Genomic DNA, 25,624 nt, shown 5'->3' with positions numbered 1-25,624 from the left:
TCAACATCAGTGTTGTAGGTTCGAGTCCTGACTCACTTTGCTAAATGTCTCTTCTTACACTTTACTCCCTTTCACTCTGAGCTCTCGCGTCAAATGAAAAACCTACAAGCCAAAAATCCTAAAAGAAAACCCATACAGTCAGTCAAGTTAAAGACTTTTCCACACAAAATGTAATGCAATAGTTTCATTACTTATTTGACTTTATTTCACTAGCTCACTGTTTTCAACACGAAATAGATGAAATCTTAATAAGTCATGAAATCATCTTGACTCTGTTCCACTCTTTTATAGCAGCAGTCTGATGGAGCTTTATGCTGAACCTGCAGTGCCTCAGCTCAGGTGTACTACACTGAATGGGACAGTGCAGTTAAAAATATACCCTGGAACCCACAGATGCTGTCATGGTACACTAATTATGTGGCACAGGTGTTTTGCGCATTTTTGAACTTTGCAAACAGCACTTAGGCACTTAGTGAAATAACCTGGTGGGGAAAGCATGAGCTGAACAGACATGCCATTACGAACATGCGTCATTTCCGTGGGATTTATTTGCGGCTATTTGACCAGTGCCAGTCACAGGTATTGAACTATGTCATGTCTGAAAGCTCGACAGCACACGCCAGTTTTAATGAACTGTGCACATCCATATCGATCCAGGTGTGCATGTTGTATGGGGGCACACTGTCGCTTGTGAGCTGCCATATTCAAAAGTGAGCTTCCATATACAAATGTGAGCTTCCGTATACAAAGCGTCACAGTTTTCTCGCAAACTGCTCACGCTACTGTGTTTACTAAAGCCCACAGTGTTCGGGACAAACCACTGTTGTAAATGTCTTACTGAACAATATATTGGCCTAGATGTTGTGAAGAACTTGGTGCTTATGGCTGCAGCAGAACGCGGCGCAGCCACTATAGATGACCTGCAGTCTGCCAGCCCATAATACACACACGCTATACCAGCTGTCTCCACGGCAACCTCACAAATGGCCCTCGTCTTGTTCTTCTCTTAGCTTCTAATTTGTACTGTACACTTGGCCATTATACTATTTTTACCAGCCTCTCTCTTTTCTTCTGTGCCGCGCCGCCTCGCTTTCCATCGGCAAGTTCTTCTGGTCTGTTATTCTCCAACTTTTATTTCACTTATCGGGTAAATAACGCCGGATATTTTTAGCAGCTTTTAACATGGTCAAATTCTGATCTCATTATGTTTGTTCTAAGAAGTTTAACAACTTAAAGACTTGCGCACATCGTCTTCAAGGCTTAATCAGAGCCGACATATGCAGCATTCCCAACACGCACACAAATGTTGGAAATTCCCAGGCGGCGGTTTGTGTCCGTGCCGGTGCGTTCCAGTGGTCATCTTTGTGAAAAAAATAGCATCTGACCACAGGAATAGTGCATTACAAACAAGTGACATTGAGACAGAGGGATGATGTCATAGCAGCGTTTGCTTTCCACACCTTTGTAAGATACTGTTCTCCAGTGATAGTGAAAAGTTTGTTCTATGTACCGACAGAGAAGCTGTGTAGCTTTCATTGAGTCCTGTAGATTGGCAGCTTTGCTGCTGCGATAGATGTTTTTTTTTTTCAATCATTCCGCTCAACCAAGTGGATCAACTGAAACCGTCTGAACACAATGCATCTTTCTTCCTTTCCTCGGATGCCTCGCTCCAGACTGAAGAGAGTTCGTTAGGGAGTCTCATTATACGGCCGCCTTGAACATTAGCCCCGCTTGTAACTAACTGTGTGTGTGTTTACCAGACTATAAATGTCTCTGCTTTGACGTCAGACGCTGGCTGTTGAGGAATGCTGCGCGCTTGCCAAAAGCGCACACACACCCTCGCTCAGGCCCGGACAGTGTGTGTGTTGTAGTAGAGCGGAGCACACGTGCGTCACAGTGAAACGCCACAATATTTGTTTAGGTAATTTGGACACGAGCGCCCGCTGCACACACTTGCCCTGTTTATTCTCAGCGCGGGGCACTTTTTTAAGGCTCCGGACCAACTTTTTCAAGCCCGGGCCGCAGCTATAAACCGTCATAAAAGAGCAAACTAAAACTGGTGTGTCTCGCTGTGTGGCTGCGGAGCTAAATCGGCCTTTCATTGGACACATGAAGTCATGAACGCAGAAGCTATGAACATGGAGATAGAATATTTGCAGCACGTTTTGGAGTGGCGGATTAATATTGTTGCTACACCCATTTCTGTTTTGTTTTTCATCTCTTTTCACATTTTAGTTCTTTATTTATTCCGTTTTGTGGTATAACATCTCCTAGGTTTGCCACCTCATCCTAACCCATTGTTTGCAGCTTCAGTAGTTTGCGCTAAAACTGCACTCGAAATCCATTCAAATACAGTATGTTTGACCTTATTTTACATGGCTAATTATTAACTGCACAAAAGGCAAAATAACTTAAGAATTATTATTTTAAAGGCAGATCAACTGCACAGAATACAATTATTTAATGCTCACCTACATGTCTAAAACTAGGTCTTAAGCACAAACAAGCAAATGAAATCAGTTGTACATTAACCATGTCACAGGGTGAAAGATCAGGTCTGGGGCTACAAATTTAAGACAATTAGAAATCGGAAATATCTTCTCCTCACATGACAACATGATTTGCGCTAATTAGCTTACTTTGGCCGCTTGCACTTGAGTGGCTTTAAACCCACGTGGGCCCAAAGGAGCTGTCTGACTCCAAACATCACATACCTTTCTTGTCTGGCTTCTCAGAGAGGTCACAGGGCGTCTAGTGAGGTTAAAGGCCAGGGGGTGAAAAGGGCTTGGGCTGCCAGATTGTGGGCCAGTTTACCCAGTCCTTGGCCTTTGACTTTGAGAGTTAATCCCCAAGCGGCTCCTAACCCATCGCCTCCTTGCACTGACAGAAATGAGTGCCTATGACGTCACAGCAGCCGGGGTTCACTTACTATAGAGCAGACTAAATTATTGAGCGGTCACGGTAAGCTGATTGGGGCGGCTAAGCTGATCGAGAACTTCCTAAACGGGCCTTGCTGAGTAGTTTTGGCATGAAAACTGGGAAAAGGTCCAGGATGGAATGAAATCTATCCTTTTCAATGCAGTAGTTCAATATAATACAGCCCCTGAGTTGTGACAATTGCAGTAATTCTGGTTGTGTCTTTTGTTTGTTTCTATCAACAGGACTTCACACAGCATTCTTTCATTCTGACTTTTCCTTGGTCAGATCGGCACAGTTTCTTTAGCCATATCACTGCACCTCAAAGACTGGTTGTAGCTTGATTAGTAAATCTAACTAATTGTCAATTTTCAATAAGATTCCATTTTTATTGTGCCCTGCAAATTAAATTCCAAGCCATCTTTTATTAAACTACTCTCACAAATATAAGACATGCACAAGCAGGAAACCATTTTTGATGGATTGTGTCATACAGATGGAAAATGCTCATATTTTTCTGTATTGTTATTATTATTATAGTTTTATCCCAACGTCAGAGAAATGCCAGCTGTAATTTTTCTAGAATTTCCCAGAACTGTCTTGAATATTGCGATAATTATGATATTAGTGCACAGCACAGCAAACACCGTTAAATGCATCATCCAAGTTTCTAAAACAAAAAAACTAAATGAGGACGAGGCTTAAATTAGCAGAAATTAGTAAAATTATGACTAAAACTGAACTTTTGCACATTTTAAAGTTGCCAATTGTTTTTATTTAGCAAATAAATGTGTCAGCCAGTTTGAAGGCCTCAGTGATTTTGTGTGGTATTGTCACTTCTTTTTAGGGCTGAAACAACTAAGCGATTATTAAACGATTTAGTGATTAATCGTTTTCTAGTAAACACACACAAACACATTAATCATAAAAATAATCGGTAGATTAATCGATTATCTAAATAATCCTTAGTTCTTTTCATATGAATATTGCATCAACTAATTGCAATAATTTGGTCACATAGACCTTGTTTTGGGCTTACATTTAGAATTTAAAGTGATAGTTTGTAAGTTTAATTGAATACGTTGTGTATAATTGGCCCCTGGGCCTGCAATTATGTTTTTATGCTGATCTCGGCAGCTAGAATCAGACTCAGAATCCCCGGTGCTGTGACTTTGACCAATGAGAAGAGCTTTCCTGTGAACCGGCCTGGTCCAATAAGGAGGGGATGGAGAGGGAGCTTGATCGTTTACTTTTAAAATTCTTTCTCTCCACTTTAAGCTACAAATAAAATTCAAACCCTTTGGACATTTTCACTGCAATCGGCCTGAAAGAAATCCGTTGATCCCTGTTACCTATATGATTATCATCACCTGAGTCTGTATCTGCAGAATTCTCTGTGGAATAAGGTTGAACAGTGTTGGGGTATTTGCTCCATATCGTTTATTGACCATGTCCGCTAACACCTCTCGGGCCCTGAGTGGGTGATCAATATTAATCTCTTGTGCTCATTAGCTCAAGTGGAGCCACAAATCCGCATCAGAGAGAGGCGCGTTGTGTGTTTGTCACTGGGCAAAGCGGCTCACAACAGCAACACTTGTATTCCCCGTTTATGGGATGGCCCACGTCCTGCATTGTTCATCATCTCAGTGGTGTTTTAGACGAGCATTGCAATATTGCTGAAATTCCGTATTGATCTAAGACAGCTGAAACTAAATATCAAGAAGTTTCACTCGAGGGTTTTCACACGATTGACCCTAAGCCTCTCCCACCCCCATCCTCATGCTCCCCTGTGCCGAGCGGCTGTTTCCATATACAGAAAAAATGAACTCAGAAGGAGCTGTTTGGAAAAAGGAGGAGCTATTTGGGCTGATGCAAAGATTACTCAAAGATGCGCGAGTTGGTCAATACCCTGCACCGGATTTTTTGTTGATGAGAGAGCAACATTTTAACGTGGTATAAAATCTATAAACCTCTGCCGATGTCACGACGTGGTGCTTCTCTGTACTTTTCAGCTCTCAAATCGCCTTCGCTGCAAAACACATAACGACATTTTGCATGAGTTCTATTTTGACTTGTAAAAGGTAAAGCCGTTCGCCTATGTTGCACGTTTGCAGTGACAGCCCTTTAACTGTGTCTTAAATTAGAGTGTGTGTTTTAAATCAGGCGAGGGCACCACAACAGTGTCTCCAAATGTTCACTATGCCAATGTCGGGCCGCCGGCTATATTTAGGCGCGAGGACGCAGTGTACTTGAGCCCTCGCACCACGGCGGCTCATATGAATGAAGTGTGATGTCACCGTCACTCACGCCTCTGTGCCCGTGTGTGTTGCAGTGGAGGTGAAGAGCGGTCTCCCATCGGGCATGCAGAGTCTGGTGGGTGCTGCCGGTGAGCAGAGGGGAGCGGCTGGAGACACGGGTGAGTCCCCCCACAGCTACTAAAGACCTCACGACATAATGTCACATGTTAATTTGACATGCACTTGTTACTGTTTGATTAAATGCCACATCTACATTCAGGAAGGATTTCGGAGCGCACTTCAGTCAAGAGCAGCGTTTCTCATTTTGCAATGTTCCCGACATTTTGGGCTGTTTACAAAAAGCTATCATTACATGTCATTTCCTTCCACACGCTTTTACAGCAGCAAAACAAAAGGAATAAAAGAGTGAGTCATTGGGGGCTGGAGGGAGGTTTTTTTTGTGGTCATAGAGAATAGTTTGGTGTGTAATTGTTCATAATTATCTGTGAGGACAGCAATAACAGTGGTCTTTGCACAGCTCCAACTTTAACTTTTGCCCTTCAGTAAACCATCTACTATATGCCCTAGTGTAGTGTCAAAACCAACATGCTCAAGAGTTAAATGAGAGTAGAGATGATCAGTAGGTCAGAAAAACTATGTAGCGTGGATTCAACAGCTTTCTCCTTTATGTGGTGAAAGGCGTCTGAGAGGTATGAAAATGTAGGGAATGAGGAGAAATGAGGGCAGTAGCTTAGTTCCTGAAACAGGTGCATTTAATAAAACATGTTGTCTGTGTCTGTGTTACAGGTGGCTGTCAGGGAGAGGGGCATGGTGGGGGCCCAGTGGATCTGCGCACGGAACCCAGGGTGAGCTCTATCTCTGGGGGCCCCGCGGCGGTGGACACATCCCTAAGAGAACAGCAGCTCCAGCAGGAACTCGTCCTTCTCAAACAACAGCAGGAGCTCCAGAAACAACTATTGTTCGCTGAGTTTCAGAAGAAACACGAGGTTCTGACCAGACAACATGAAGTGCAGCTACAGGAGCACCTCAAGGTACAGCATTACAGACTTTAGACTACACTTTAAAGCAAGTACGTTTCTCATGTCATGTCTCAAACTCCATCTTTGGGTTTGAGTTACCATAAACTAACACTGAATTATTCAGTGACAGTATTTTGTATTGACTGTGCCATGTTTACTTCCTTCTAATAATATAGATGTGTTGTGTGCCTCAGCAACAGCAGGAGCTGCTTGCCGCCAAGCGGCAGCAGGAGCTGGAGCAGAAGAGGAAGCTGGAGCAGCAGAGGCATGAGGAGCAGGAGAAGCAAAGGCTGGAGCAGCAGCTGCTTCTGCTCAGGAACAAGGAGAAAGGCAAAGAGAGTAGGACCGCACCTCCTCCTGCCTCATACAGGCCTTTAAAACAGCGTCCACCCCAGCCGACACGTCTCTCCTCTGGTCTTCTAGGTGCTATTGCCAGTACAGAGGTGAAGCTGAAGCTGCAGGAGTTCCTTCTCAATAAGAAAGAACCTGGCCCTGGTGGACTCAACCATTCCTTCTCCCCTAAATGCTGGTGAGGATAAAGAATAAAGGAGACTACTTTTTATTTAGAACATCAGAAGAGGGACTTGTGTCTAATGTCACAAGAACTTACTCACAGAACTGAGTTATGTGGTGCATGTATGAGGACTCTGGAGCGGGCTTATTTTAGCGTCTGATATAAACAAAGAGTGGAAGTGTGTCACTGATCTCAAACATCAAACACAATGGCACTATTCACTGTTAGACCTTCACAGCTCCTTTACAGCATGTGTTTTTCACCCACGTACAGCCGCAATTCAGGACAGGACAGCTGTAAAATAGAGTCGCACAGACACCATCCACATTCATCGAAGCAGGAAATAACACCAAATGCATTCTAGGAAATGAAGGAAATGGCTTTAGGATGCAGGGGCTAAACTCTGGAGACCTGTGATTTTGCTGTTGCTGTAGCAACTAGCTTAGCCTGCTTGTTTGAGATATTTTCTGCGGGGGGATTTAAAAGTATGTCATTTTGATGTTTTACCTTGTGTCCACAGGGGAGGCCAGCACCCGTCCTTGGAACAGAGCTCACCTCCACTGAGCAACACCCCAGGAACTCCCCCATCCTACAAACTACCCCCACTGTTGGGCAACTACGAGGGCAAAGACGACTTCCCGCTTCGCAAGACAGGTACATGCAGCTGACTGTCTGAAAGAGCTGTGGAAGAGTGGGTTGATGAATTAGATATGCTAGTTGGAGCATGTGGATAGTTGGAGTGTTTTAATTGGCCGGTCCAACCTAAAATCGAGAGTTTTGAATATTTGTATATTGCTAGGTTTGGACTGCTTTTCTCGAAATTACAACAAACTCTGACACAAGCCAAACTAGTCACCACTGTATCGCTGCAAGGATTGTGTAGCCTGGCCTGATAAACTCCAATGCTCATTTTAAACTACGTCAAATCCTTCTTCAAACCTTTTAATAGACAAAAGCCTATCATTTTTGTCTCTGTGAATCAATGTTACTTTAGAGACGCCCACTATAGCAGCTCATCCTGTAAACAAAGTGCCAACATGCACTGGCGCCCAAAAGCTAATGTGGGATTAAATAGTTAGACGTCGTATCCGCCTTTAAGCTGGCAGAAAAAAACACGGCCGCCCTTAGACTACTTTGGAAAACTTGGCCAACAAAGAAGTCCTAATAGGATTACCCAAGTGACACCAATGACAATTAATTCAGTGTTTTTTGTATGTGTTTTTGTTATTTAGTTTCCGAGCCAAACCTCAAAGTGCGCTCGCGGTTGAAGCAGAAAGTTGCAGAGCGTCGCAGCTCCCCTCTGCTGCGCAGGAAAGATGGGACAGTCATCAGCACATTCAAGAAGAGAGCTATTGAAATATCAGGTAAATCTTATACTTTTTCACTGCACCATTGAGACTTCAGTGCCACACTCGCTTCTGAATCTTTCAGCACCCGATTTCGTAATATCTTTGGAGCATATGAACTAAATATTTGAGACACATTAACCCTATTAAGCTGAAAATCTCTGTTCATAAGGTTTGCCTCAGTAATGTTAGATTTTCTGTGTCTCTTCCAGTGTCGTCTCTGTGTAACAGCGCTCCTGGTTCTGGTCCCAGTAGTCCCAACAGCTCCAACTCGGCCATCGCCAACGGCAACACAGGATCTGTCCCAAACATTCAAACGGAGGTACACACTATTACTCAGTTATACCATGCTTAGAAATCATAGGCGGCCTTGGCCAATGTGGCATAATGCTACAAATGCAAACACTGGAGTAGTCAATGGCATGTTGGTTTCGCCATCATCATCATTAACGGTCTTAAAAAGGAGGTTCTGTAATGGTTTGCAATCACACTTTGATGTCACATTAATGAGGTTGATGGGTTAACAACAGCCAAGAAAGTTGTCTCCATCATCCATTATTTGCAATGTTTGGCTAATGCTAACAGCTAATCCCAACAAGTTTGAGAATCTCCTGTTGACGTCCAACATTGAAAGAGTCTTAATGTTTTGCTTGTTTTGCTCACAGCTGAGATCTCTGCACCAGACGCTGGGGGCTGATGGGACATTGAGTCCTTTGAGTCTCTACACATCACCCTCTTTGCCCAATATTTCCCTGGGTCTCCCTGCCAACACGCATATCACGGTAAGGCTTCTTCACACGTATGCTCCCACACAGTGTCTTCTGCAGGCTGCCTATGTGCACACACTGTCTGGAAATATGGCCCGCCATATGCATTGTCAGGGGCCCATATGTTTTCTTATGTCTGCAATTGGCACGCAGATTAGAACTCTGTTTATTTTGTCTCGTAATACCAAATAATTCTTTATATTTACTCTCCAGACGTCACAGCAACTGACCGCACAACAGGAAGCAGAGCGGCAAGCCATCCAATCGCTACGAGGGGGCGGGGCTCTAACAGGGAAGTTTCTCTCTACGTCCTCACTACCAGCAGGTATATCAGCTTTCTGATTATGTTGTTACATTGAGGGAAAAAATACATGTGAAGTCTTTTTGTGAATTCTTCTAAACCTGAAACTGTGTTGAGGTGAAGGATAGCGAAATTAAACATGAATATTGATGTTAAATATTTGACCTCTTGTCTTTGCAGGTGTTGGTCATGATGTAGAGACCCAGCCCCCCAGTTCCCATTCCACCCATTCCTCTTTGTTGCAACATGTGCTGCTACTGGAACAGGCCCGGCAGCAGAATGCTATGCTCGCAGGTATGTACACAAGTTCACTTACAGTACCTCCTAGTTGTAAAGTGGTGTCCAAAAGCACTGAACGACATCAAACATCGATGTTGTTTATATCTTTTCGCGCACAGTCCCTATGTACAACCAGTCGCCGTTGGTTACGTCTGAACGGGGCGTGGCCAGCAGCATGCGTCCCGTCAGCAAACTGCCTCGCCACCGGCCCTTGTCGCGCACCCAGAGCGCCCCGCTGCCCCAGTCGCCTCAGGCCCTGCAGCAGCTTGTGGTCCAACAGCAGCACCAGCACTTCTTGGAGAAACACTACAAGGTGTGACTCTCATTCCTCACCTCAGCAGTTCTGCAGCACACAGCCGGACTAAAACATAACGCTGTGGTTACAGATGTTGTCCAAAGGGGTGGAGCTTCCCAGACCCCCGCCCACACATCCCGAAGAGACAGAGGAGGAGCTAACAGAGACCAATGACATGCAGGAGGACGACACAGGGCCAAGACACCACAGGTATGGCAAGTCCAGTCGATTGATAAGTATGTTTTTTTCTATTCTACTTATGCGCTCCCTACATATTTGATGATATGTAACAGAACTTTTGAGTAAAATTGTCACTCAAGTTGTTGGACTTTTAAAATCTCCATTGGTGAGTAAAAGTCTGTAAAAGCAGGTCAGACAGAAAAATGTATTTATTATACAGCATTTTCATTTAGACCAACAATTTACATTCAGTAAATGAATCTTACTTAAAATATGCATAGAATAAAATGGCCTAGTAAAATGTGAGTCAATTGGTGCTTTAGTTTTAGTCACATTTTTGTCATTTCTGAATGTAATTAATTGAGTCACTGTTTAGTCAGACGAAAACTGAAAAGGTTTAGTCAGTTTCATTCTAAAAAGTATTAGTTCAATAACTTATGGAAATTGAGATAAATAAAAACAATCTCTCAGATTATTTTTACCAACAGTGGCGTCTGCACAATCGTACATCAACTTACTTTCTGTGTTCATATGCTACAGTAGCATGTGAGTCCACGTGAGCACTGGCGCCGCTCTGTGTCATGTTTACCATGTGTGTTCTCCTGCGCTGCGCACAGGCTGCGAACGGTCTGATGAAGCACTTAATCACATTTTCATCTCGACTTGTCTCACTCACGTAAAATTATAAACGTCTCGTCATGTTATAGTCCCCAAAGAGCTATTTTTAGTTTGTCATCATTACGTTATTGTCATTCAAAGAAGGTGTGTCAACTAAATTATATCGTTATCAACTTCTTTGACAAAAACAAGACTGGTGTGTAGGTTTCCTCTGGGTACTCTGCTTTCCCCAACCACTAAACAACATGTACAATAGGCTAATCCTCCAGCCAGGTGGTTTTGACCATTAGCCTGTCTTCACCTGGAGATGGGTCCCTGAGCGCCGGCCCACGCTGGCGGCTCACTGCTCCTACAGGGCGCTCCAGCGGCTTTGAGGATGGGTCAAATGCAGAGAACGAATTCCCCTACGGGGATGAATAAAGTAAACCTTAACCTTAACTTAACCTCACTAGCTTAATACTTCAACTGTATGTAGTGATTCTAAATGGTCCCATGCCAAGTGCTTTGTGACCATGTCTGTGAAAGGTGCTATACAAATAAAGTCCTTTTCTTTCCCAAAAATACGGCATGCAATAGTGATGCGCGGGTTGTGGGTTCCACCCCGGTCCTCGCAGGCTGCCCGCGGTTCGGGTCGGGTCGTGAAATTCTCCTTTGATCGCGGGGCGTGTTGAGATGGGTCAGAAAATGCCGGTCGCTGCCACTCTTTGCCGCCGTACACGGATTCATTGAATTCTGTCACAACTTATTCCGTCACTTTTACAGCAGGTTTTTGACGTAAATATTTAGTGGATTATCATAAAACAAGCAGCATTTTGCAGCTTGTTATCCAGAGAACGCTTTTGTGGAGCTCATGACTCCTATTTTCCACGGTATGTGCGACTGTGTGTGACTTCGCGTTACCTCTGCTCATAGAGAGAGAGAGAGAGAGAGAGAGAGCGCGTGAAGGGATGACATGTCGGTACTGTTCAAACGGATCATATTTGTAACGCGTACTTTTTAATGGTTGTGGGTGCAGGGCGGACCGGGTCGGGTTAGAACCTGCTCCATATGTGGGACCCACGGGCTGAAAAAAACCTTGACCTGCGCATCACTAACGTGCAAAGCACCCTTGTTAAATGAGACCTGCCTGTTGTGTGTAGGATGCAGGCACTATAGAGGCTGCTCTGTTATTTCAGGCTTCAGAAGGACGGCTCTGACGAGAGCATGCCGTCCTCAGAGCGACTGGGCATGAAGGGCGAGGAGGAGCGAGGGAGCATGCACGTGAAAGGAGAGAGCACCGAGAGCGAGCTGGACGAGGAGGAGGAGGACGATGACATCATCCAGCTGAGGGAGGGCGATGAAGACGAGAGGGGGTACAGCCAGGTGTGTGCACCTCACGCTGTAGTGCTTGCTGGCTTTGAAGTTCATTTGGTCCATTTTTGAGAAATCACTTTTAACACTCTGTTCATCCCTTATTTTTATGTATCTCACTTATCACTGAACGTCTTTGTCTGTACAGTGCATACAGTGTTCTTTTTCATTCTATCTATAGCTATCTTAGTCTGCTTTTTAATTGATCTTCTTTTTACCACACTGTCATGTGACACACAATAGTGACTTAATGTGACTGTGGTTATTGCATCCAGCCTCTGTCTATGGGAGAGTCCATGTGCAGCTCGATTCATACCTTTTGCAGTTGAGTAAAGTGTGGCCAGTTAAGGCTAAGTTCTATTTGTTCTTGTGCTCTTTCTGAGGTGTTATGCGTCCATTCTGAAAACAGTGAAGTTTGCGCAGCGTCCCAACTCTGGGGAATGAATCACAGGGTGCATGAACAACCCACCGCTCACTGCTCGGTGCATCAGTGTTTTAGTGCGGCGACACAAGCCGCTGTGCGCTAGTGTTCTGACTCATCTGAGCCAAGCGTCAGCCGCTCCTCTGAACTGAATTGGCTTCAGGTGTTTCTCACCCTCCCACTCTTGTTTTCACACACTGATACTGTGTTCTATTGATGTAAACACTTAACTTCTGTTAATATTTTTGTAGGTAAACTGCAGTGTTCCTAGTTGCACATTTTCAGTGAAGCATCATTATTCTTTATAGTGAGAACAGATACTATAGAAATATTTTAAATGAACTGTCCATAAAGTACAATAAAGCAATGTATAAATTCTCCAGTGTTTAGATATTGTTTTGAGTTTGCACATTGTATTAAATCTGAGCATCACCTTGTCCTTTGTGACTTATTCTATAAATTGATCAAATAATTGAATCACTTGCTAATGCAGTATCCATTCACTGACTAAACCTCATCCTCATTTTCCCACATCTGCCACTTACTTCTGCATCTTTGTATCATTTTGACTGTGCTTTCATACAGTTAAATTGGTTGATGCATGACAGAATAATATGATATGCTAATCGGAACTACTCTGAAATGGCAGCCAATGTGAAGTCAAACTTCGTCTTTATATATGAGGCGTTGAGTGGGAGTGTGTGATTGACAGCTGAGCTGGAAGGAGGTTGAAGAGGCAGAGTTTTAATAGTGCTATTGAACAGTGACGGCCACATCCCGTTGCATTTACTCTGACTAATTGACATTTGAATATGACGAGATCTCTGAGGAAGAGTATTGACATGGCTCGTCTCTAAGGAGGCAGCAGTCTCTTATAATGCGTCCTCTGTTTTGATTGACACAGCCAACGTGTTGCTCAGCCAATAGAAATAGATTAATGTGATGTTTATTTCAAATAAATAAAGTTGTTTTTTAATGCAGTTTATTTACACTGTTAATTTGACATTACTCTCATGGGGAAATCGAGCTGGGAAGGTTTGTTTTCTATCATTGGAAGTAAGGCCGCTGTGTTCATACGGATGAGGACGTTAAGAAAAGAATGGGTGACATGCGCCATTGAGCACTACCATTAAAAGAACAGCAGCTCTGACATCACCTTCCTCCAAATAACAGTTTTGTGCGTGAAAAACTTCTAAACCCTGACCTCAAACAACTCTGAAGTCATTCTAATAGTTTAATGCTCAGGTGTTGCACAGCTCACTTCAGTTGTTCAGCAGAGCAGTGATCTTAGGCGTCTGCTGCCCATGATGTGGAACAGGCTAAAATTGACCTTTGTTGTGTGTTAAGCCTGTCTATATATATCATTCCAAACACCACTTTTTGACTTGTGTTTATGTTGACGGCCTCACTGATGACGCTGCTCCTTCAATGCTAGAGAAATGTGACTGAGTTCAAAATCTATCAATTTGTGCTTTTTATACGCACTCAAGTGGAGAGTGAGTCATCGGCAGCGAGCGCTGACATTTTACTGAGAGAGGGGGATAAAAAAAAAAAGGTGGGTTTGGAATGTAAATGCTTGAGGTGTGCTTGCAGCTTTTTTGTCACCGGTGCACTTTCAAAAAGCGTGAAAGTGACGCTGATGAGTGTCTGTCCAGCCGCTCGCCCGACACACAGCTGTGACATCATCAGGCGGTGACTCAACCTCTGGACGCACCGCTGTGGAGATGTGCGTTTGTGTGTGTAAGTGAGGAGATGTGCGTTTGTGTGCATTTTTAGTTGTCCACCCACTCCTGATGAGTCACCTCCAGCACAGCAGGGCCACAGCAACGCCAGCTATATATAGACGAGCAGGAGATTCAGGAGGAGTCAGTCAAAGTGGGTAAAAAATGGTGGTCATTAGGAGTGGAGAGTGCAGGGACGACAGTGTAAACTCATGTGTGAGCGCAGAGTGTGGAGAGGAAGTGGCATAGGAGGCTGGAAAGGCACATGTACATTATTGCATTATTGCATTGGTAAAATAATATTCTCCATCCAAGTTATATTCCAATCAGTGCATGGCAGATTTAGTGAAATGGATGTGTGAAGAAGGAGCCTATAATCTAGATCTTAATCGCATTTTGTTTTGTCACAATGTGTCACAACCAACCAAGACAATGACATCACACCTCTGTAAAAAAGAAAAGAAAATCTCTATGTAATATGCTAAGTAGCAGCACTGTTTTTTTTTTTTTTGCATGAATCCAGTGAATGAAGTGTGCTCTCATTAATGCTTTAGTGATGACTCATAACTTTCTCATTTCTCCCATCAGGCTTTGCAGGTCGGAGTGTTCCAGTCGGCACTGCCTCACAGAACTCTGGGTAGAACGCAGTCCTCTCCCGCCACATCGACTGTCAATCCCATCAAACACCTCTTCACCACCGGTCAGTGTGATGCCTGTGCATCTGGACTGTGAGATGATGACACTTTACACATTAGCTCAACTAGCATACGCCACACTCCTTGTTGCTTAGCAACAGAGAGCCAACAGTGTTTTGTCCAACATCTCAAGTGAACCAAGAGCAATGAAATACAGCCGTTACCTAATCATATTTATTTATTGTCACTCATTTCCTCCTTTAGCGGATGAGTCACTGCTGTTTATGTGTTTGTTCAGACGTCTGCAGTCTCATAAATGTGCCTGCTTTCGCTTTATTCAGTCAAACATCATTAATATGGGCCTTTCATTAATTTGGATAAAATATATGTCAAATTCTAATACATGTTATTTTTTATTAACTTGTTTTTACGTGCAAAGGTTTTGGCACCCGAGATCTAAATATCTATTCATGTGAACAATGACACAAGGTGAAGATGAAATGATCTCCAAAAGGCGTGAATTTTTTTAACATAAAAATATATATAAATTCTTATACACCTTTTACATTCTCAAAATAGCATAAAAGGAAAAAAATCCTGAGCATAGAATTGAGCACCCTGCAGGGTTAATGCCTCATAGCCCCCAATCTGACAAGTATCACAAACGATTAAGCGATTGAAGGCCATGGGAAAACATTCAGACATCACCTCTTGAGTTCATTTACAATTATTACCCATAAATGTTATTATAGAACTTTTTGGACTGAGTAAGCAAAGGTCCATGTGGAGATGACGGTGCACAGAATTTCATGAAAAGCATTTCTTTCCAACAGTTAAGCCTGGGCGTGTATCGATCTGCAGGGTTGTAATTGTAGCCAGTGGCACAAGGACTGGATTCATTTAAATTACAACAAATTCTGGTGGAAAACGTAACACCGTTTGTGAACAAGCTGAAGTAAAAAAGTAAATGCCTTCTTAAAATGGGTAATGATCGAAAATGCACTTCAAAATCCACGATGGACGACCTCAAGAGACCGCCCAGACGTCTCTCAGTTCTGGAAGACTTTTGTAACGGAGAAAGGACTAGAATTGAAAGACTCTTGAATGACCGCCTCTGTGTTGTGTGTGCAGGGCTGGTTTACGACAGTCTGATGCTGAAGCACCAGTGCATCTGTGGGAACGCTCACATCCACCCCGAGCACGCCGGCCGAGTGCAGAGCATCTGGTCCCGTCTGCAGGAGACCGGTCTGCTCAACCGCTGCGAGGTACATCAGACACTCCTCACATTATCACTCTGCTGTCCTTCTCTCAGATTAGCTTAGCATTTGTTGGACACCCTTTTTAGTAATCTTATCAATACACCACCATAAGATAGAGACCTTCATAGTCACCCAATTTTCGAGTAGAAAGCAGTGATTCTCATTACTGGGAAGTTACCGTGTACTGTGTGGTAATAATAACAACTCTGAAAATGCAGTGCGTCACTCTCCTAAAACTGCTACCAGAATCACAGCTGAAGGCTTGGTCTGAATACATGCATATTAATTCAGCCCATCTGTCTGAAAATACTGTTTCTCTGTAGTATTTTTATGAATTGCCAAAAAAATCCGGTTGCTTTTTTATCTCCAATGCGCAAATGAAAGAGAGAGGGGAGACGAAGAAGAAAAAAAAAGGTGTTAAATACATGGTCATTGTCTGTGTGTGAGCAGAGGATCCGTGGGAGGAAAGCGTCTTTGGACGAGATCCAGACTGTCCATTCAGAGTTCCACACTCTCCTCTACGGCACCAGCCCGCTCAACCGGCACAAACTGGACCACAAGAAGCTACTCGGTACTGGCCCTTCTGCCTGTCGGCCCCGATCGCACACACACACATTCGTAACATGTGCTTCTGTTTGTTCAGGGCCGATCAGCCAGAAGATGTACGCCGTCCTCCCCTGTGGCGGGATCGGGGTAAGAGATCACTTTTTGTATTGTTATTAGTGATGAGGGGAAAAAAGCACTCCTAGAAATTACAACCCAGGACATACTGTAGTAGAATGCAGCAGTATGGAATAACTTACTTCTGTGTATCCATCATATTAAGGTTAGAACTGCACTGCTCATACTGTAGTGCAGATCTCATGGGCCGCTTTTACATTGAGGTCAGCCTCCAAAGAAAAGTCTGAATCAGCTTCTATATAAATACTGCTGTGGTTCAGTTAAGGCGCGAGTACTACCAAACAACAAACTCCAGTTAGGTGCTTTTTGAGGCCAACACATTATGCAGTCAGAGCATCTCTTCTATTCACCCAGATTCAGCTTCATTTTCAGGAAAACACAGGCATAAAAAATTAGCCCAAGGACACCGGTGTAACGGATGAACTGTCCATGGAGGAATTTTGAACATTGATCATAATATTTACTTTGTAATGGTGTTATGGCCATGGTCCGAATGTTTCATCTCTTGAGAACCATCTGCATTTTATCTGCACATATCCCCACTTTATAACACTAAGCATCTTAACGTGGACATGTCACGCATAAGGAGCTTGAAAATAGACTTTAAAACATTATTTTGGGTGCCTCAGCTTTGATATGTTCACTTTTGTCATTTGAAAACATGTCTCTGTAAGAATTGGATAGTAACAATGCAGACAATAGAGCTGGTGAAAATCTTGACTGGGGCTCCTCCTGGTGGCGGCGATAGGAACCGTTTCTCAAAACAAACAAAAACCTTACAGCTTGGGCGTCGGACATGTGATAAACACACTTCGAGCGCAGAACGGCTCAAAATGGATCATGTTGGATTATGAGCTTTAAAAATGTGGAGGACAGTTTTTGGTTTTGAACAATGTAGCAACTGTCATCAGGTAGTGCAGAACGAGGCGCTGACACCGTAGTAGAAGAAACCGCTAGATTTAACAGCTCTGGCCGAGGATTAACTCAAAACTGTGCAAATGCTGTGAAATACTACTCCAGGATTGTCTTTGACGAGGGAACAGCATTAAAACATGGTTTAAACCTCAAGAAAGTCGATTTTGCATGATATGTCCACTCTAAATGTCTGCTAACCTCGGATTGACTGCGTGCTGCCCCCTGCAGGTGGACAGTGACACGGTGTGGAATGAGATGCACTCCTCGGCGGCTGTGCGCATGGCAGTGGGCTCTGTCATTGAGCTGGCCTTTCGGGTGGCAGCGGGGGAGCTCAAGGTAACACACTCCGGACTGTTTGTGTCCACTTCTATTAATACATCTGCAAACACAGTGCCGAAAAAATAACGCTCCACACAACAACAAGAACACACGCACAGACATGCCTTAATATCCCAAGCTAAACAGTCCCTCTTGTGTTTTTCTAGAATGGCTTTGCAGTAGTGCGACCGCCAGGGCACCATGCTGAGGAATCCACGGCCATGTCAGTACTATTACCACTCACTCACTAAATTGAATTGTTGTGGTTTTGAGTCTTTCATTGTTTTAAATGATTGATTATGTGGCCACAGGGGCTTCTGCTTCTTCAACTCAGTCGCCATCACTGCCAAGTTACTGCAACAGAAACTGGGGGTGGGCAAAGTCCTCATCGTCGACTGGGTAAGAAAACTAGGTGTTTTTATAGGTGGTTTTTTTATTTTTATTATTATTATTTTAAACTTTTTATTACACTAATACTCGACATTTCTGGCTAGTGGAGCAGGTTTAGGAGTTTATTCTTCAGTTTTTTGTCAAATGTTTGCTCTTGGGCATGTTTAAAATATTTCCACTGTGCAGAATCTTGATTTATGATTTAGCAGAAAAATCACCAAAATATTTCTGAAATGACATTATAATGACATTATTAAAAAAATGACATTTTACATTGAAGCACTTGCGTAAGTTTGAGGCAATTCTAAATGCAGCATCTCTTTGCCGCAGGACATTCACCATGGCAACGGGACCCAGCAGGCCTTCTACAGCGACCCCAACGTCCTCTACATCTCGCTGCACCGATACGATGACGGGAACTTCTTCCCCGGCAGCGGCGCCCCCGAGGAGGTGCTGTGTGCCGAGCTATTTCAGTGTGCGCTCCCCTCACGTCCTGCGCATGTGGAGTAACAGCTCGTGTTTGTGCAGGTGGGATCTGGTGCAGGTGTGGGCTTCAATGTAAACATCGCCTGGACCGGAGGAGTGGATCCGCCCATGGGGGACGTGGAGTACCTTACAGCTTTTAGGTAAACACAAACACTGGAGCGCATGCAGCAGGGAAGGTCACACACAGGATGATCATGTACGCCATCGAATGAGAGTATTTGGTTTTGTAATAACCAAGTTCTCTCTGCATTCTTGCTCATCTGCTGTGATTTCAGGAGACATTTAAATCCATAATGACAAGCTACCACACAAATAAAATAGGAATTTGATATTAAAATGAGAACATTTTGCAATTTTACCATATTTTATATGTACTGTCTGTATATATACTGTAAATAAAGTATTTCCTCTTGAGGTCTTATGAGTCAAGCATTGATAATTAGGCTCACTATGAAAAACAGATAATAGCATACCCACTTTACTCTCTAACCATTGTTCTCACACCACAAAAAACATGATGTATCCATAGCAGCAGCAGCTCTGTGACTAGTTTTCCTAAAGCTTTAAGACGTTGGGATAAGTATTCACAGTAATTACACAAAGCAGAAGCATTTAATTTTCTTATTGCTGGGTTGCAGGTTCTAGAGTATGATGATGTCATCGGACCCAACGGGGGGCAGGGGCCCGTTTTTCCTATTAACAGCATTACACTTTCACAAGTCGTAGCTAAAAAGAAAAAAAATGAATTAAAAAAAATATCATTAATATCAGTCACTGGGGTCAATGGGTCCATGATCTCTCTGTACAAGACCAAAAATGTCCTCAAAAACAAAATCATTTTTCCTCTATATAATAGTATAGGCCAAGTATACTGTCTTCTTGCCTTCTTTTGTAATGTACAAAACAGTGTGATGCACACTGGTATTATCACCTGTCAAATGAAACACAAGGCTGACTCAGAGTGTCCCACAAACGAAACAACAGCAGGAATTGACTCCACTGGAACAAGAAAACAAGAAAATCCTGGAAGTCTAATAACACGGTGACTTTTCACACACGTGCTGCAGATACTGTAAAAGTCGTGCTAAGTTGGCTCTTTGTGCTGAAGGTGTTAGCAGTGAGCACACCCACAGGTAGCAGCGCACTGTAAACCTGTGTGAGCGTACTGTGAAGCTGTGAAGAAAAGCACATCAAAGCGCGAGTGCCGCCGCCTTGTTAGGCAGCAGGTTTGGAATGTGAGAAGTAGGAATTCCATTAAGAAGAGACAGGCTTTTGAAAGGATGGTTTTGTGTCTGCTTTTCAGGAGCGTGGTGATGCCCATCGCTCAGCAGTTCAGTCCTGATGTGGTGCTGGTGTCAGCGGGCTTCGATGCCGTGGAGGGTCATCAGTCCCCTCTGGGCGGGTACATAGTCTCGGCTAAATGTAAGCACTCCCCTGGTAACAACGACACATTAAGTAACAATCTATTAAGCCACTTCATGTAAAGTTCCTCCCAATAAAAATAATTTAAAGCAGTACTAAGTAACTCTTCCCCCTAAGTGCAACTGCAGGTGTAGTAGAAAGATACGATTTTTTAATGTATTAATTGTCTTGGAGAGTAAATACTACGCTGACAGGAAAGGCGAAGGGAGAGAGGGTTACTGTGCAACCAATTATACAATGGAAATATTTTTTTTCACTCAAACTTGGCTGTAAATACTGTTTAAAGTGACGTTAGCCCGCAGTTAGCTTTGCCCGTTAGCATGTTAGCTTCTTCTTCGTGATTTCATTAGTGTGTATTACTTTCTCCGCACCGGAGGCAGTCAAGTTGCAAACATGGTTTTCTGGCCAGAGACACCAGGGGGAGATGAAAGACCCTCCAATCATCCCATAAACACTTGTATTACCCCCACAGGGACTACGAAAAGGATTTATCAAGGTCAATAAGTTACTTAGTACTGCTTTAAAAAAAGCATTTATTTTTATGAAGGATATTTTCATAGGTGAAAAGACCTTAAAAATGAACAAACATTTTTTTATGAGTGGCTCACCTCTCGAGAGACCTGATTTGTAACTTTACTTGGTGCGGACGTCTCCAGGTCGTTTCCATGGAGATACAGTAAATTGGAGCAACATCTATACCACTGAGAAGGTTAGCGCCCCCTGTGGGTGAAGGCAGCAGCTTTCATCCATTGGAATGAATGGGCAGAGAAAGTCTTATTTACATGAAAAAAAAAAGTTTTCTTTTATTTATTTGTTGAATGTGAACAGTAGGCCATGGAAGCACCTGTTGCTTCAGGTAATTCATAGAGAAGACGGTTAACGTTTTTACACTGAGCAGCTGAAACCCACAGTGATCATGACGTCATTGGCTTGTGTTTGCTGGTTGCTTTACAGTATAATGCCATTACAGCTTCAGCTTTTAATCTGTCCCTTTTACATTGTTATTAAGTTAAATGTATGCAGCCTACAGTGTAGTTTTGTAACTTGTGAGAGCAAAATATACATGGTCAATTCAGAAGCTAATCTACTAGTCGTTATGTTAATGTATGTTTAGACCCAGAGAATCATTAATAAGGCCTAACGCTGAGCACTTCTAATAAGTCTGAATATTTACTGATTAAAGGCGTGACTAAGTGCATAATACACCGCCACAGGGATATGTGCACAGTGACCCCACGTGATTTCCGCCTGAACAGTAAACCAGACGCTGTCCTTCCTGTCCGCTATCTCTTCCCATTAAAAATGAGCAGGTCCCACAGAAATGAAGCAATAGCTCAAGATTTCGTAAAGAACAGCGAGTAAAAGTTCGGATGTGACTGGAGCAGGTTAGAAAATATTACGTGAGACGTAACGACTTCACTGGAGGAAACCTCCGTGTTCAACAGTGCGATGTTTTTGTCTTGAAGCTAACGCGGCTAACAAAATAAAAATTAAATCTAGCACAAAGTTTTGAACGAGCCTGCACAAAAAAGAATCGTCCTGTTAGTAGTTTAAATAATATTTACCTGTTTACATGTTATATTATCATTTTTTAACACTAGCCTTTAGCTCTAAGATAAAAGCTCCTACCTTACGACAGCTGGCGTTTCCTTTTGGTGCTGGATTCACAGCGAACATGCTGTTTGTAATATGTTTCTGTGACTGTCCATCAGTAACTCGTTGTCCTTAACCAAATCCTGAGCTGTCTCTTTATTTGTGGGACCCTGCTAGTTGTGAATGTAAACGATCGGCGCAAGGAAGTCCAGCGTCTGGTTTACTGTCCAGGAAGAAGTCACGTGGTAAAACTGTGCATATAGCCTATGGAGCTATATCCCCAATAATGAGACAGATAGTAGCAATCAATAAACTAGCTCATATATTTTTCCATACAAAATGAAAAATTCTTATGACAGTCAGTTGATGTGTCCGTAAGCAAGAACGGACATTTTCTTGTGGTTCTGCGATATTATTTTATCCCCAGAACGAGAAATGATCCCAGTTCTCCCATACACACAAATGCCTTTTTTTAGATCTTGTTTTCATTCAAAGGGCGCACAGACTCAAAGTTCCCGGATGTTGCTCCCATCGTTGTTAAAAAAGACAGCCAAATATGAGATTTAAATACTTTAGGTCATTATCCAAATCCAGTCTTTGATTTCCCACTACAAAAATAGCATTTTCCATGTCTAGCTGGTCATGTTTTGTATTGTCGGCAGCAGTATTATCCAAAATGTTACACAGTGTGCCTTTAAAAAAGTTATTATTTATATGTTTTGTTTGGTCACTAAAAACAGACCTTTTCAATAATAAATTAAGTAACTCATTCATTTGTTAGACACTGTTTGAGACAATGTCAAAATAACAATCATTTTGCTACAGTATATTCATTTTGTAAGTTACCATGACAACCTGGGGGCGACAGCTCCATGTGCCAGTGCCATGGTAACGCAGGTGTTGTTTGTGTGCAGGTTTTGGTCAGCTGACGCAGCTGCTGATGGGCCTGGCCGGTGGGCGGGTTGTCATGGCGCTGGAGGGCGGTCATGACCTGACTGCCATCTGTGACGCCTCAGAGTCCTGTGTGGCAGCGCTGCTGGGAGACCCGGTGAGCCGGCCCAAACCTCTCCAAACCTACTGTCACTTTTCCCGTTACATGACACGCTGTGGCCTGTTGTAATAGTCACGTGATGCTGTTTCCGGTCCTTGATTTTTAACAGGACATGGCAGAAACATTCAGATGGTGCTAATCACTAACAAGTCACATGTCAAAGCTTTTTGTTGGATGTTGGATCTACTTGTTGCCTCAGCTTATAGTTTTTTTTCATTTTCTAATCTTCAAATGTAATTTTAACAGAAACAGGAAACGCTTGTTAGCCTAGAGAAGGATAAACACAATAGAACAGAGCCTATAGAGCAGGGGTTCATAACCAGGTTGTAGTTTCTGTAGTTTGAATGGAAATTGTGGCCAATAGCGGCTTGGGGTCACGACTAAAAGAGGTTGAGAACCACTGCTCCAGAGGGTATGCACATGATGTCATAACATTCTGTAGTGAGTTATTACAGTGCATGCTCCTTTTCCTGCACTAAAAGTTTAGGCAGTATTATTTCAATTCGAAACTACTGAATTACATTAGGCAACAGCATGGTGCCATCTAGTGTTGAAAAGGTCGATTACACTTTTGAGGTTGTGAAGTCTCAGCTCAGTATAACAGTGCAGTGACCCTCTGCTTGTGCTCTCTCCATCAGTGCGAGTCATTCCAGTGGCCTCAGGAGAAGCCCTGTCCTAAAGCCTGCTCTTCACTAGAGGCCGTCATAGACATCCAGAGTAAGCACCTTCAACCGCGTGTGTAAACTTTTGAAGCTTTATCTGGTGGAGCTCTGACTGTGTGCTCTATCTCTCAGGTAAACACTGGCCCTGTCTGCGCAGTCTGTCCCAGGCCACTGGACACATGCAGCTGGACAGTCCCCAGGGACAGTCGGAGAGGGACGAAGCAGAGACTGTCAGTGCTATGGCTTCACTCAGTGTGGACGTGGAACAGTCCAGCTCTGGGGCCGACAACTCTGACACCAGCAGGTCTGTTTTATGTACAGTTTCTGTGAGAACATGGCTCTCTGTAGTCGGACCTTTATACTTTTTTACTTCTGAGAATATAAGCCTTCACAAGAGCACAATAACAAGATACATTATGCAAATATGCTGACACACTAACGTCATCTTACTGTCATTTTTACTTAAATATTTCTTGTGGTTCTACATTTCACATACTGGCGTAGCATGCACTCCTTCATGATTGCCCTTTTTGTACAGTGTGTCCCTAGCTCTTGCTTCACAAGTTCAAATCCTGGTGTGCTGATAGGTGTGTCTATGTGCAGGTCTACTGAAGAGCCCATGGAGCAGGAGCCTGTTTTATAGGAGGAGTCTAAGAAGCACATGCAGATCCACGTTCACCTTCTTGTGGCACCTCCTCTTCTTTCCTCTCCCTCCGTTGAGTGTGTTTTGGACACACCAGCAGCAATGGAGGACTTTTACTGGCTGAGGTGGAAGTGTTGTGAGGCCTGAGACGCCATTGGCACAGACTCACACCAATCCTGCACTGGTTGGAGGAGGTGCAGACGACTTGTTGGCATCTCCATGGCAACCAGAGGGAGGACGGTCAATATAGCCCAGAGCTTTGACCTTCATCCTCCCGTCTGCAGAGGACTTTTGAGCAGGTGGCGCGTGGACGACTTGTCTAACGGCCCGTCGACCTGTCGATGGAGCAAAGGAGACAAAAAGTTTTAAAAAAAACTCTTTGATCTGATCAGAGGAGGGGGAACTAGGTGCCTTTTTGTCCACACAAAAATAACAATTGTACTTGGAAACCACATAAACCACCGCCGGAGCACCTCAGCAAAAAACTACAAAGAAACAATCAGCCCTTTTAGGCCTGGACTCGCACTCACTACAGTCACATCATTTTACTTCATGTCAATGCCTTAATTTGTTCTTCATTTAGTGACCACCAGGGAGCGACGTGTCATGTTTTGTTTTCAATACAGTTAAGCCATCATACCTCACCACAGAGCGCCATGTAACATCTCCACTGAATATTGCTTTATGTAAATACAGCTGTATATAATAATAGTCTATTATATTTACTTCAGAGACATCACCTTTTCAAAGGTGACCCAAAATATTTATACATATTTATTAACAATGGGTCCAGACCCAGTGCACTACGAAAGTTTCAAAGACAGAATAAAAAAATACAATCTTAAATCTTAACACTCATAATAATGTACCGAGAATCATGTGGGAAAGATCTCAAACATAATGTGCATGTAAATGTAATATTTCAAAGAAAACGACTGAACAGTAGAACATTTACATTTGTGGGAGTCAAGTGACGGCAGCACATTTCCACTGTATCTCTGCATTTCATCACTCGCTGTAGAGAAGCCACAGCTGTGTGCTCGTATCCAAGTTAGTAAGAACTATAAGTACTGTAGGTCTGACCTTCAAAATGATTATCCAAAGTAAATGTGTCTAGTTTAGATCAATGCACAACAGTTTAAGTACAGTTATAGTTACTGGGTACATATTACATTTTTAACATAGCTCTGTTTACGATACACCGGTGAATCTCCAAATAATGATGATATTTTAAATGAATAAAGACTGCCAAGCCCTGCTAAGTGCTAAACAGCTAATATCCTTGGAGCATTGATGGCGTCTCTGCTGGTGACGGTGCCTCAGGATCCTGTCTGGTCTCTGCGCCCTCCTCTTTCCACAGGACTTTCTCCTGTTCTATTCCTGTTGGCTGTAAATATGCGTCCTGTCAAAGTGTGCTCACTTTTCTATGACTGTAGATACATCATCAAACACTACTTTCTCTTTTGTATAAAAACATGAAAACATGCTATTCTCAATATCTATAAGTGTAACAGTGTTGATCCAATCAGGTTGGATTGTGAGTATATATTTGCAGATGTGATGTTGAACAGAGAGTAAGCACAT

General features: G+C 43.2%; 1 protein-coding gene across 4 annotated transcripts in view; it reads left to right on the top strand.

The window, feature by feature from the left end:
• Window positions 1-24,403, top strand: part of hdac5 (histone deacetylase 5) — a 41,717-nt gene extending 17,314 nt beyond the window's left edge. For 2 of the 4 annotated variants that reach the window (XM_079564168.1, XM_079564166.1), the window contains 27 exons: window positions 5,249-5,332; window positions 5,961-6,205; window positions 6,388-6,532; window positions 6,617-6,722; window positions 7,228-7,361; window positions 7,940-8,071; window positions 8,266-8,375; window positions 8,719-8,835; window positions 9,034-9,145; window positions 9,302-9,415; window positions 9,520-9,713; window positions 9,787-9,905; window positions 11,669-11,855; window positions 14,574-14,685; window positions 15,752-15,885; window positions 16,330-16,450; window positions 16,523-16,572; window positions 17,704-17,811; window positions 17,961-18,016; window positions 18,105-18,192; window positions 18,514-18,633; window positions 18,712-18,809; window positions 19,973-20,091; window positions 22,599-22,732; window positions 23,374-23,452; window positions 23,530-23,701; window positions 24,001-24,403. In XM_079564168.1, coding sequence (XP_079420294.1) covers window positions 5,249-5,332; window positions 5,961-6,205; window positions 6,388-6,532; window positions 6,617-6,722; window positions 7,228-7,361; window positions 7,940-8,071; window positions 8,266-8,375; window positions 8,719-8,835; window positions 9,034-9,145; window positions 9,302-9,415; window positions 9,520-9,713; window positions 9,787-9,905; window positions 11,669-11,855; window positions 14,574-14,685; window positions 15,752-15,885; window positions 16,330-16,450; window positions 16,523-16,572; window positions 17,704-17,811; window positions 17,961-18,016; window positions 18,105-18,192; window positions 18,514-18,633; window positions 18,712-18,809; window positions 19,973-20,091; window positions 22,599-22,732; window positions 23,374-23,452; window positions 23,530-23,701; window positions 24,001-24,040 — 3,230 coding nt within the window. In that variant the 3' untranslated portion in view covers window positions 24,041-24,403. Of the gene's footprint in view, window positions 1-5,248; window positions 5,333-5,960; window positions 6,206-6,387; window positions 6,723-7,227; window positions 7,362-7,939; window positions 8,072-8,265; window positions 8,376-8,718; window positions 8,836-9,033; window positions 9,146-9,301; window positions 9,416-9,519; window positions 9,714-9,786; window positions 9,906-11,668; window positions 11,856-14,573; window positions 14,686-15,751; window positions 15,886-16,329; window positions 16,451-16,522; window positions 16,573-17,703; window positions 17,812-17,960; window positions 18,017-18,104; window positions 18,193-18,513; window positions 18,634-18,711; window positions 18,810-19,972; window positions 20,092-22,598; window positions 22,733-23,373; window positions 23,453-23,529; window positions 23,702-24,000 lie in introns of all 4 variants that reach the window. The other 2 variants (XM_079564167.1, XM_079564165.1) reach the window with 2 other exon arrangements.
• Window positions 24,404-25,624: the final 1,221 nt, after the last annotated feature.

The sequence above is a fragment of the Gobius niger genome (genome assembly GCF_951799975.1).
Source record: "Gobius niger genome assembly, chromosome: 10".
Taxonomy (NCBI): Eukaryota; Metazoa; Chordata; class Actinopteri; order Gobiiformes; family Gobiidae; genus Gobius; species Gobius niger.
Note: the sequence above shows the minus strand (reverse complement) of the source record. Positions and strands in the feature narration are given on the sequence as shown.